This window comes from Varroa jacobsoni, unplaced genomic scaffold, assembly GCF_002532875.2.
Source record: "Varroa jacobsoni isolate VJ856 unplaced genomic scaffold, vjacob_1.0 scaffold_928, whole genome shotgun sequence".
Taxonomy (NCBI): domain Eukaryota; kingdom Metazoa; phylum Arthropoda; class Arachnida; order Mesostigmata; family Varroidae; genus Varroa; species Varroa jacobsoni.
Window position 1 is genome coordinate 246705 of NW_019213830.1, and position 11960 is coordinate 258664.

General features: G+C 42.0%; 1 protein-coding gene across 1 annotated transcript in view; it reads left to right on the plus strand.

Annotated features, from left to right (window-relative positions):
• Nucleotides 1-9759, plus strand: part of LOC111265058 (uncharacterized) — a 10536-nt gene extending 777 nt beyond the window's left edge. The window contains exons 2-5 of the mRNA XM_022841401.2: nucleotides 5866-6003; nucleotides 6259-6763; nucleotides 6910-7188; nucleotides 7367-9759. Of these exons, the coding sequence (XP_022697136.2) occupies nucleotides 5866-6003; nucleotides 6259-6763; nucleotides 6910-7188; nucleotides 7367-7611 (1167 nt within the window). The 3' untranslated portion in view covers nucleotides 7612-9759. The remainder of the gene's footprint in view (nucleotides 1-5865; nucleotides 6004-6258; nucleotides 6764-6909; nucleotides 7189-7366) is intronic.
• Nucleotides 9760-11960: the final 2201 nt, after the last annotated feature.

An 11960-nucleotide genomic window follows, 5' to 3' on the forward strand; every position in this document is an offset into this window, starting at 1 on the left:
ATCATGTTCCTCTCGTCGTAACGCATTAGTATAGTGCACCGAATCCATTCCAGTGGTGTTAGCGCCTTATATAGTATACATTTGGTCCTTGTAATAATACGGTAGTGACTTGTCCGCCTACAGAACTTAGAGGCACGTGGTAGTTTAGGTTCTAATCAAGACGTGGGCACACTTCGTTTTATGCTGGAAGCTAGGCGTATAAAACAATGCCTAACAGATTGAATACCGAGCTTAAAACCCGAAACGTTTGTAATGCTTCTACATCTGATACAGCATCGACACGCAAAACGTTACTCACGTTAAATTTTTTTCCTAGTCCCTGCGGTCGCTCAACGGATAGCAAAACGAACGACTTCGCGTTTTGCAACGACGTCGTATTTTTCAACGACAGCAAACAACATCGTCTGCAAACGATCTACTCAGATAAGAATGGCCTGTAGGTCTGACTCCTTACTTATCAGATATCTCCTCCGTTTTTATCTCATACCTTCGAACGAGCAAAAGGGGAAAACTCGTTTGGGCGTTCGTTTATATCCGATTTTTTTGAAGAACGGATGCGTACCAATTTAGCTTATATGGAATATGAATGATGAACCTCGGGGCCTTCTTGGGTACACGATCGACTTTCTTTTTGCACACAGGAGAGACCAGCTGAAATAGAGAACAAATTTATGCAGTTTTATACAAAACTATGCAGACAAACCTAGGAAGGCTTCGACAGTCGAATAGTCTGTAAATTCAAGGAAGTAGGCGATTGAGGAGTATCAGCAACAAAATATTTGTAGAAAGCGTTGTCAATAGTACGAAAGAAACATATGCGGCGAAAAGCTATTGTCAATCTCAGTGCGGAAAGGAACATTGCACTGCTTTTAAGGTAATATAGAACCTTCATTTAGCCACCGCCTTGTATAGGATAGATGACATATTTTGCAGGAGCATCGGCCATGTCCAAACGTATTCCTGGTTAGGCGCCTTGTTATTGATAATTTGTACTTCAATTACATGAAATTCAGCATTTTAAAGGCCACTGCATGGCTTCAATCGAAAAATAAGGCATTAGTCAGACACCCAATAAATTGGCTTCAGACACTTTTAGCGTTAAAAAAGACAATTGAGTACACTTAGAAATCTACTCAGCTTATTCTCGAGTCTATTCGCAGACACTAATTAAACGTAATCCGATAATGCTCGAGAGAAGACTCTGACATGTCTTCCATGGGCCAAAAGGATGAAGTGTGCCTCTGGTACTTCTACTCACTGCGTTATTTCATTGACAAAACAAAATAATTTGTTAATAGAATTATAGTGTTTCATCTTCCTGGCCTAATGTTGCGTTAACAGACTGCCAGTTGTGGTTATGCCTACTGAACCTTGCCTGTTGTGAACCTGCGGTGTAGTGTCTACATCTACCTTGAGCAAAAAATAGGAAGGAATATTCATTGTTGGACCGTAGCCCGCCGAGGATACCAGAAGGATGTTTTTTGCTCTCGTTTCGTCCTCTTCATCTCGTGACGAAATGGGCTGAGCGTTGGAAGCCGACGAAGTTCCGTACTGTCATTGGATTCGCTACTTCCTAGTGGTCGAGCGGGCACCATTCCGCTTGATTGGCGTACAGCCGAATGGTCGGCGCCAAATCACCATTTTCGCCATTTTCGACTTTATGGGGGTACCCGCGCTCTGCCTGATATCCCTAAACCTCTAAATTTGCCACAAAGATAATACGGATATATCTATTCGTCTGTTCGACTGATCAACGAATATGATATCCCCACGAAGCGACAGCGATAACATAAGAACGAAATGTTAGATTCGACTTCATGTTACATTGTTACCTTTTTTTTTGTTGAACAGGTTTGATGTGCATGTAGAGGACTCAAAAGGCCCAGGGTTGATTGGCCGATGGCTGCAAACCTGGTTTTAGCCATTTGTGCAGCAGAAATCAAGTTCATTCTGTTGTTATTTGACACAAAGTAAATCCTTGCTAATCGTAGAGCTTCTTTTGCATAGAAAAACGGCGTTTCGTTGATTCATTGGCTGAACGTTTCCGGCGCATTGTAAAAGCTAGAAATCAATTGAAAGGATAGGATGGAATAGATCTGATAGTGAACCGAACGAAGTTAAATATCTTAAAAATGGCTTTGATTTCGCATCTCCAACCTCTGGTGCAAAGCGCGGCGGTGTGTGGCATAACAAGGTTAGAACTAGAAAAGCCTGTTTTTCTTTCTATATATTTTATATTTCAGCTGGATACGCTTACTCACTAGATCCACATTCTACAATTCAGGTCAAAGCAGAATCTTGGGACGATTGGAAAGACACAATGACTGTGCATGTGCTCCACTGACGAGTGAGCTACCATCAGCGGACGTGCCGCTTTGTTCTTGACAGGAATCGGTGCGTCTGAGTCGCCGTGTCTGTTGTGCACACCTTTCAGCGTCGATTACATGCTCTTGCGCCTACCTATCGGAAGCATGTGTAAATTTAGAATTAAAATCACGATCTTAATGGTAAAAATTCATTAAACGTTTAAACGAAATCACTGCTTTTACTGGGGGTTTTATCGGTTTACAGGCGACCTCTGTTCCTCTCTCATTCAGCTCGTTTTTGCGACACGTGCATCGGCATTTTCCAATAGTGCAGATCGATGTCTGGCCGTTCATAACATTTGCTTACCATTCTTGTCAACTTTGATCAAACGTCATCATTTGTGTCGTTTGTTTTTCTTTCTCGAGTAGTCTTCGGCCACCATTTCTTTGACTTCCATAATCCATTTTGCCAGCAACGACATTATCTGTTGGAGGAAAGCGTCGTCACGTAGCTGACATCGCTGTCTGCAGTTAGATGTACCGTATTTATTATAATTTTCCCACGCTTCTCAGGCAAGCCCAAAAACCGGCAAAGAAGATATGTCAGTCGGCTGCCAGCCACTCTGTGTTAGCACTTCGTCAAAGTATTTCCTTTAGTACTGCTATTACGATAGTGCCTACAACTTTCATCGATTCCCATTGGGTGCGGAAGCATTTGATGATCTCTGTTGATAGTGTCAACATCCGCAGAGATACCACTTTAGTACCTTTACCAACGTCGAAAGAAGGCAAACTATTACCATTAAGGTCATCGACGTCCTACGTGCCCTCGACGAGTGCGTGCGAGTGGTATATTGACCTTGTCAATTTTAGATGTCTCGTAACATAAGTACGTGTGGGTGCGCAGATGCGGCAACGCACGCTGGAAGCACATTCTGAGTTATTTATCAAACTTCGATGCTTGATTGCTTGTTGCACTAGCGGGCAGAAAGTTCGCAGTAGATTGTGGTTTATCATTTAAGGCTTATCCTATTTTGTTTAGGCGAAAATGATAGATATACCTAAGCTGCAAGCGCTTACCTATCGCACGAGTCATGTGATGTACGTCATTTTATTAGGTGTGTCGTTATGTTTAATACTATCCGTGAGTAGCTACCTAAGCAAGCGGCAAGATGGCGGAATGATACACTTTCTCTATTCACTAGAAACCCGAATTTAAGCATCGCTAGGAATCGATCTTATCAAAACAACGAAGAAAATTGATGGGACACCATTAAACTTGCTAATGTAGCGTGTACGTTAGACAGCTGGCTTTTATTATATAAAAGATTAATTGGTATAGCTCGCCTTGCAGCTGTTAGCAAAGTTTACCGTCGCAAATTCTGACGAAACTCATCTACGGAAGGCGCTAGGCCAATCGCTGATAAACTACAGTTTCAACGAAACGTACTTAGCACGCAATTGACGATTAGGACCGCGTGATAATTGTTTACGCATTACTAGTTAGAGGTCATTCTTACAAGACATCGGTTCTGTTTCAGCACGAATAGCTCACGGAGGATTAAGAAAACATCACTCCAATATTGTATATCTACTCCCAATAATGAGCCTATTCTATAAGCAACCATTAATAACCAGGTAAATTAGGTTACCTCTCTAGTTACTGTTGCCTTCACGTTGGAATTATTAATTCCTGAAACCGAATGGCTGCTGTTTCCGAACTCCTTTATAGAAAGGAGAAAAATGGCGTCACACCCGATGGGTCACCCTGAGTGGTGCGTAATGCTTGCCACCGACAGTAAGGACAAAAAACCCAACCGGTCTATTTCAAGAGTACAGGACTTCCTACTTACTCTTGCGGACAGATTCGTCTCTACGTTGAGCAATGCGATCTTGGTCACACTGCCAAGCCGTGCCCTAAAACGTTAAGGTAACAAGCGAATACGTTCACGGAACGTGCTCGTAAGCGCCTCCGCTCTGATCATCTAAGGTTTTTATGACTGAACTTGTTCTGTTTCGAACCGAATATTTTTCGAGACGATAAACATCGACAGAAAATCATCCAATTGCCGTAGACTGTGGCTTTTACAGATTACAATTCTGCTGCGGCGGTTGAGTTTATAAATCTTTGCAAGTCTTCCCAGTTTCCTTCATATAAATCTATTTGAGTTGTTCTCTCTTTTTAGCACTGGAACGGACAAACTTCAGTTTGCTTTGAAAGCCTGCACCGATCTACAGACATTTATCGCCTTTTCTCACAAATAAGTGCATGTGTGCCGGGTGGACTTACATATACCTATCGTTATGTTACATCGTTACTGATTATATATTATGTGATAAATTAAATCTGCACATTAAAAAGTATTATATGTACGTTATTCCTGACGGGATTTTGTTCCTTCCCAAAATCGTGTTTTTTTTTTGTTCTCTGTCTCTGATTTCGATATAAGTATGCTGAATACGAGGCTCTAGTTGCCCAGCATACGATGTGCGCAATCTCTGGTAGTTAGCAGATCCCATAATGAAATGTATTATATATATCTTCTTTATTCCCGATTACACTTTTGCACAGTGGTTCGAACAGTTGGTAGTATAATTTTTTATTGGTGTAGCTCTATTTTTATTAAGTACATATTACTAATACTGTTACTATAATTATTACGCTGGTCGTAATAAGGATACTCGTATGAGACGAACGTCGCATTTTTGGCTACTCAATTTTTTCTTCTTCTGCCGATTTGGTGTATAAACGATTTTTTATGTTTCTGTTGATTTGGACGGGTCGCTTTCGTTCATTTTGGCTTCGCTTACCCTATATATGCTTTCATTTCATTATTCATAAATAGTAAGAGCCATTATGTCTAATTTGAGGGGCGAACGATGAGATAATGTGCTTGCCACTTAGGGTACGAAGATTATATATACATACATATAACTGTTAGGATGCCTTTGGATTGGTCATTCGGAGCCCACGTTTTATTGCGAGCTATGTATGGTCTGGCTCCATGAAAGATCGTGTTAGAAGTGTTGCATGTACATGCTCTTTATTGCTCTAATGTTTATTTTAACGTTAACAGAGAACATGTGCACAAGTGGTTCAATTAGCACTATAGAAAGGCTTGTGTAGGAGAAGGAACCTAATATTATACCTAATAAAGTAATACAAAAAGGTACCAAAACCAGTCAAAGCAACGCACGTATTAGATGCATGTCAACCATAGGATCGAGCACGAAGCTTATGGCACATCCCATAGCAGTGTCTAAAAAATCACAAGGGCCAACAATTGTGAGGCCCCTGAAAACGCTCCTGATACACAACGTTCTAACTCTATAGTGAAAATCGCAGATCATCCAACATACGAAGTCCTTCAACCTATCTAAGCTTAGGACTACTGGTTGGCACCTATCTCCTACTAGAAACACTAAGTCAGTTCGGCTCTTAACGTATGTAATGAAGTTGTGTCAATCGAATTGGCGTGTATTTGGGATCTGTTACTTACCTGTACAGTTGTCCTAAGATGAACTGTGCTAATAAATCTATATTCTCTGTCTTTTGCAGAGTCTTTCGGAGCGGTGGGTTTATATACATTCACATTCTGGTCATACAACGCCGCCACAACCTTCTCCTTTAAGGGGGCCATGGACCCCATCTGCTCATCATCCAGCCAGCGATGCTAATTCAGTCAACCACAACTCGGTGAGTTTGCTTCGATATCCTCAAATACTGCTGCCTCTTTTAGCATTCGTTTGGTAGTTCCTAACAAAAGCCACGTAAATGTAGCTCATACAAGACTTTCTAGTATTATCCTCAGACGTAAGCTTTGTATTGAAGTCGCATTAGGACGTCTAAAAAAACTAGCATTACGGGCGCACCACAAGTAATTAACAAAGATGCCAATACTAAGGATTGCTTACAAATTACAAAAATTATGATTCGGCGTTGTTATTACAGCTGAAATTGACGGACAGCAGCGGCAACATGCTAAATCATGCAACGTATCCTGTTGGACCTGTCTATCAAGCACAAGGGGGTCAGTCTCCCTTTTGGCCGTCGAGTTCCCCGGCAGCACAGAGTCTTTCGCTTTCGCCGCCGAGCTCGATGTTGCCGACTCTAGAACCACCTTGTCCTTCACCAGATTACAATAAACTGCGGGGTTACGGACCGACCGTACCACAGGACAAATCCTCGGCACGCTTAGGGTCTTACCCAAGCGGGGACGGGTCAAAACCCGCTCGGGTATCTTATCCGTCAAGCACAGTGCCTGAAAGCAACAAGCGGTACGCCCCACAAATCGATGACTTCTTTCTTCAGCACGAGCCAAGTTACTACATTCCGGCCCAGTTACATCATCAGCAGCAACAACATGCTTCAGTCGAGCAGGCCGAGCAGGCATCGTTCCCGCACGCTCACGTACCAAACAATACGTTCTGGAGTGCTACTGAACAGTCCACTCTAGGTAAGTAGGCTAAACTTCTCAGTGTTACATCTCTTTCTGATCGACTGATCTAAATGCCTGGTAGTTCCGTGTTTACACAAAAGTTCATGGCGCTCTTTCATTATATTTACGTGTATTGTTTGTCCTTACATCGCTTTTCTTTTCAGTACCAAAGTTGGAAACTGAATCCTCGTATCCGATTAGCTGTTGGCCTCCTGTGAGCTGTCCTGCTTCGTTGTCGCCACCCGCTGTTCCACCTCAGATTAGTCCCTCGGCGCGCGTGCCCACAACGGCTCTGCCACAAACCACCATCACGCCACGGACGTATAATCGACGTAACAACCCAGATCTCGAGAAAAGACGAATCCATCATTGCGATTTCCCCGGATGCGACAAAGTGTACACGAAAAGTTCGCACCTCAAAGCCCATCAACGAATACATACTGGTTAGTGTTATAATTAGCTAATGTGGCTAGCTGACGATAGAAACTATAAAACGAGGTAACATGGACGTTCAGGAAAAACAAAGCTGATAACTAGGCGTGCATGTTCGAGTATTAGATGTTGAAGATGACACAAATAACTATGTTTCCTTGTTATTTTTTTCTTTCGCGCTTCTTTTAGGAGAAAAGCCTTATCGATGTCATTGGAACGATTGCCAGTGGCGATTTGCCCGGTCGGATGAGCTGACCCGTCATTACCGGAAGCATACAGGCGCAAAGCCGTTCCGATGTCAGGTGTGCGGAAGATCATTTGCGCGCTCCGATCATCTTGCACTTCACATGAAGCGACATCAGCCGAAAAGTCCCCGAGGAGCGCCTGGAGTCCTGAATTCACATAGCACGAATTTGGGGGTCACATCCTTATAGTCTCCATACTAGACCTACTTCTTACGCATTTACATATGACTATAGTGCCGCATCACGAGACGCAAACGCGGCGGGTAGTTTGTGTCACAAGATGTGCTCTATAGCAACGACCGCAGTCGAGCCCAGCGTCGTTTGGCCTAGCGTTACTACCCAGGTGTCTAAGAAAAGTGTACACTACCAAATACAAGCCTTTGGGATCACAAACCAAATGGGTCGCTCAATCGACCAACTTGGCACCAGGGCAAACCTGGCTATTAACGATAGAAATTCTATTAGCCCATTGTGCAATTCGTCCTTGCCGAGTTCTGGACGGGCGTCCAGCCAGTAACGAGCTCCGAAGGTGGTCTGGCTACTCGGCAGTGATGATTACTTAGTACAATATTTTCTAGCATTGTGTATATGTATCGGGTGTACAGGGAAATTAGTTGTTTTCATCTAAAATGTATTGACTGCTTTTTTTTTTTTAAATGCTGTGACTGCAATTCTCCTAGAAATCGGCACTATTTCTAGTAATCTAACACAGTTTTTTTTTCACTGATTGGAGTTTCAAGCCTAAACAGTCACCAACTTTGCTCAGATTCGTACGAGAACGATAGTGAATAGATCGAAATCTTTCTGTTGGAACCCTAAATGTTACTTTTTAAGATAGGCTAAATTTCTGCCTGTACATCTAATATAAATGTATTTAATGTATAAAAAAATATATCAAAATGGAAAAAGTACGGCCAAGAAGGTCAGAGAACGAAAACCTGTGTTTGAATTATGTTTCAATTAAGCTGAATGGCCCAATTTCAGTGGACTTATTAAAATGGTCAAGCCGTTTGGCGGTTGATAACCGCTAACTGCCTGTTATAAATACAATTTTAGAATGGCGACCTCCTATTGTGATATTGCTTTTGGCAGGGCCAGAGATTCGTTCTTTATAGGTTGTGTTATTCTCGCTCAGCTTGAAAAACGGACTAAGTTTAAGCAACGTTTTATTGACAAGCAAAAAAACTAGATCATCATAGATAAATCAATCGTTAACAGACGATATCCGACTTCCATGGGAAGCATTGCATCACCAATTTGAATCTTATTTCATCGACAACGTTTGCCCAAAACGTTAAGTGGTCTCGATTCCATCTAATGGTTTCACCCATGTGGCAGCCATCTCGGGTCCTTTACGAGTATATGATATTTATATTCGGCTGTACTGAAACAATTGATCTTTACCAGTTCCGTAGATAGACACGCATTAGCAGCTTAAAACAATGGTAAAGAGCCCGACATTCAATCGAAGTCTACGCTTTATCATTTTTCCCGAATGGTTATATATATATATATATATAAAAGGAAAAACATCGTTTTATTATTGTTGACACAAATTCAATTGTTTGAAGGCATTAACGCTATGACGACCGGTTGTTTTAGTTGAGTCTATGCAACGGACAAATATTAAAGAAAAAAAACACGAAGTGAAAATCTAAAAAACGCAGAAGATATTGAGTTTGAACAGTTATTATTGAAAATAACAGTATATTTAAACGTATGAGCAATTAGTCGTAGATATCGTAGACAAGGACAGCTGAAACACCCGAGTGCTAACAAAATATATAATAGAAGAAGATATGAATGTAGCATAGGGCCTTTTTAAGGATGTAGACTGTACTATATTTTGCATATATTTGCCAATGCAGTTTCGATGATTGTACTCAGATTTAAGCGAATCGGACCGTAGACAAAGGGCTAAGTTTGCAGGCTGCTGTCCTGACGATGTCCTGAAAAATGCACGAAGTCTTACTGAGTAGTTGGGCAGGAAATGGGTCATATATTGGGTCGTCTTGCCACACGCGAGTGAATCGGAACTGTTGGTCATGGTTGATTACTTTTCCTGTGTGAGGCTGTGATTAGTATTTTTTTTTATGTATCTTTTATATGTAAAGAGTGAATGGGAGGAAAGCTGTCTTGAAGGTGAGTAAAACAGACTTGAGGAAAATTGAAAAATAGCGACTAGTAAAAGCGGTAGATTAATAATAAGTACTTGCCGTAAAAGGGCTCCCTTACGGTAAAATGAAGAAAAGTCAGTATTAAAATGAATGGGTATCAACAATGTCAAATAATAAATACGAATAGTAATAAATGGTTATTAATGAATTAAAGTGTAAATTTTGTTTCATACTTTTTACTAGTTTTAATCATCGGATTAGCGTATCACACTGGAACCGGGTCGACTTTATAAGAAGGGGAGTATCGATCAAATTAGCTCAGAATCGAAATACATGTTGTCTACTTCTATATGTCATATAATGCACTGGGGTAGGGTTGTTTATGGCCGATGACCCAAAGGGAGTACGTTTTTATTGGTTATTTCAGCTTAGTTCTGCCGAGAAACGGATCCCACGGCCTTGTAGGAGTACCCTTTACACTGAATTAAAGCATGGTAGATGCCTTTGGGAAACTTTCATAGAACCGTTCTTAATATGAAATGTCTGTTTGACTTTTGAGTTTGAGGGCCGTGCTGTGTTGATCACTTTAAGAGGTGACAATAAAAATTATGCTAATCTATCTCTCGTTCAAACTGGGTTTCCTTCAACTTATGCAGTATTTCAATAAACTCGGGAATCTGATTGCATAAGCCGACATTTCATAATATACATTTAAATGCTCGCTATGCTTGTATAACAACTAAACATAAAGAAAACGCTACATCCCTTTTAAACGAATGGCGCTCCGTAAAAAATATTTTTGTTATGATCTTAAATAACTATGACTGTATTCCGGAGACTCTTGGTATCTGCTTATCCCCTTAAAGCTGCTTCTTTTACGTGGCGTAGGACATTCGCATAACAAAGCCAGTTACCGTATGCTAAACGTTCTTTTTTAAGCACCTACTCTACCCCGCTATTTAGTTCGAACATTTGGTTCATTCGGCGTGCGCCACAGCTCATGCACCTGATTCAGCTCAACAAGAATCCCAAAGGAGATCCTGAAAAAGCCATCAGCCGGATACACCTGACAACTGGCGACCTTGGACGGGCGGGCGGGGGGTTCGCCGGTCACGAAGCCGTCTAAAACACACCGGCTATAAGGCCTATAGCCTACTTTGTGGGCTCGATTTCGACATACATGCCCAAACATCCACTAGCTCAGCATGTTTCGCGCATCTCGTGGGTCGCGGCACACCTCATCTTCTCCATTATCGACAGCATCGTCATCGTCACCATCAATCGCCACTCGGTCGCTCGTCTGTAACACTCTGTAACAACCGCTTGCTGTTGCGTCTTAAAGGCAGCGCTGTGGGTCTCCTGTGGTTTCTTCATTATTGAGGTTGATGCCGGTGGGGCTGGCCTAAACTGAACTGTTTGTTGTTCAAAGTCGCTCGACTGACCAGCGAAGTCTGTCTGTCGCCTTGAGCAGCAGCTGATTCGGTCGATGGCGCTGTTGTCTCTGTCTGTGCGCGCACGGGAATAGACTAGTGTATCTGCTCAAGTAAAATCTATCTTTCGTCTTAGAGAACTTATGTAGATAAAAAGCCTCATAATCGCTCTACGCAGTCTAATGTATTAAGTTGCGGATAGATGAAACTTGTCATTGAGATAGCACTTGAACGTAACGCATGTTGCTTCTCCTTTTCATCATTTCAACAGAACCTGAAGAAGGTTCTGTCGAAATGACGAAGAGAGAGTTCAAACGAACTCTACCAGCTAAAGAAGGAACTTATTAATGGCTGCTTTAAGCAACGTCGACCTCCTAAAAACTATTCTACTTTGTTTTCCTTTGGTAGCCTTTTTCTAATTTACCTTCAATTGAAACCAATATTAATTCCAGTTGTTGTCAGTGTGTCCCAATAGGACTCAATAAGGCTGCGGCTGCAAATGGATTTTGATTTCTCGGAGCCCTGTCTTAATATACCGTTCGCTAGTTGCATTACGTAATGTTTTCGGTATGTCAGCTCCATGTCGTCACATATTTTCTTTTTCAGCGCTCATACGTATCTGCCTGCATCATTGTGATTGAGTCTCCCGTGACAAGATAGGAGCAAAAATATCGTGAGCAGACCCAACTGAATCGACTTGATGATATGGCTGTGCACCAAAGCCACCATCACCGGCTGTTGCTGTTGGGGGGATATAAAGCAGTTGTTCGCGTAGCTAAGTTGATGACGAGGGCCGCGCTAAAGTATGGGCTAAAGTTCTGGGCACATATTCATCGCGACATTAGCTTGAGCACCAACGTTTACTCCGGGGGCCATAAACACCCCCGTGTCTACCCACCAAAACTGTCGCTGCTTAGATTACGCCCTTTCCTTGATCGATATGACATACGTAAACGTTATACCGTTAAGCAAGGATGACAGTAACAGCGAC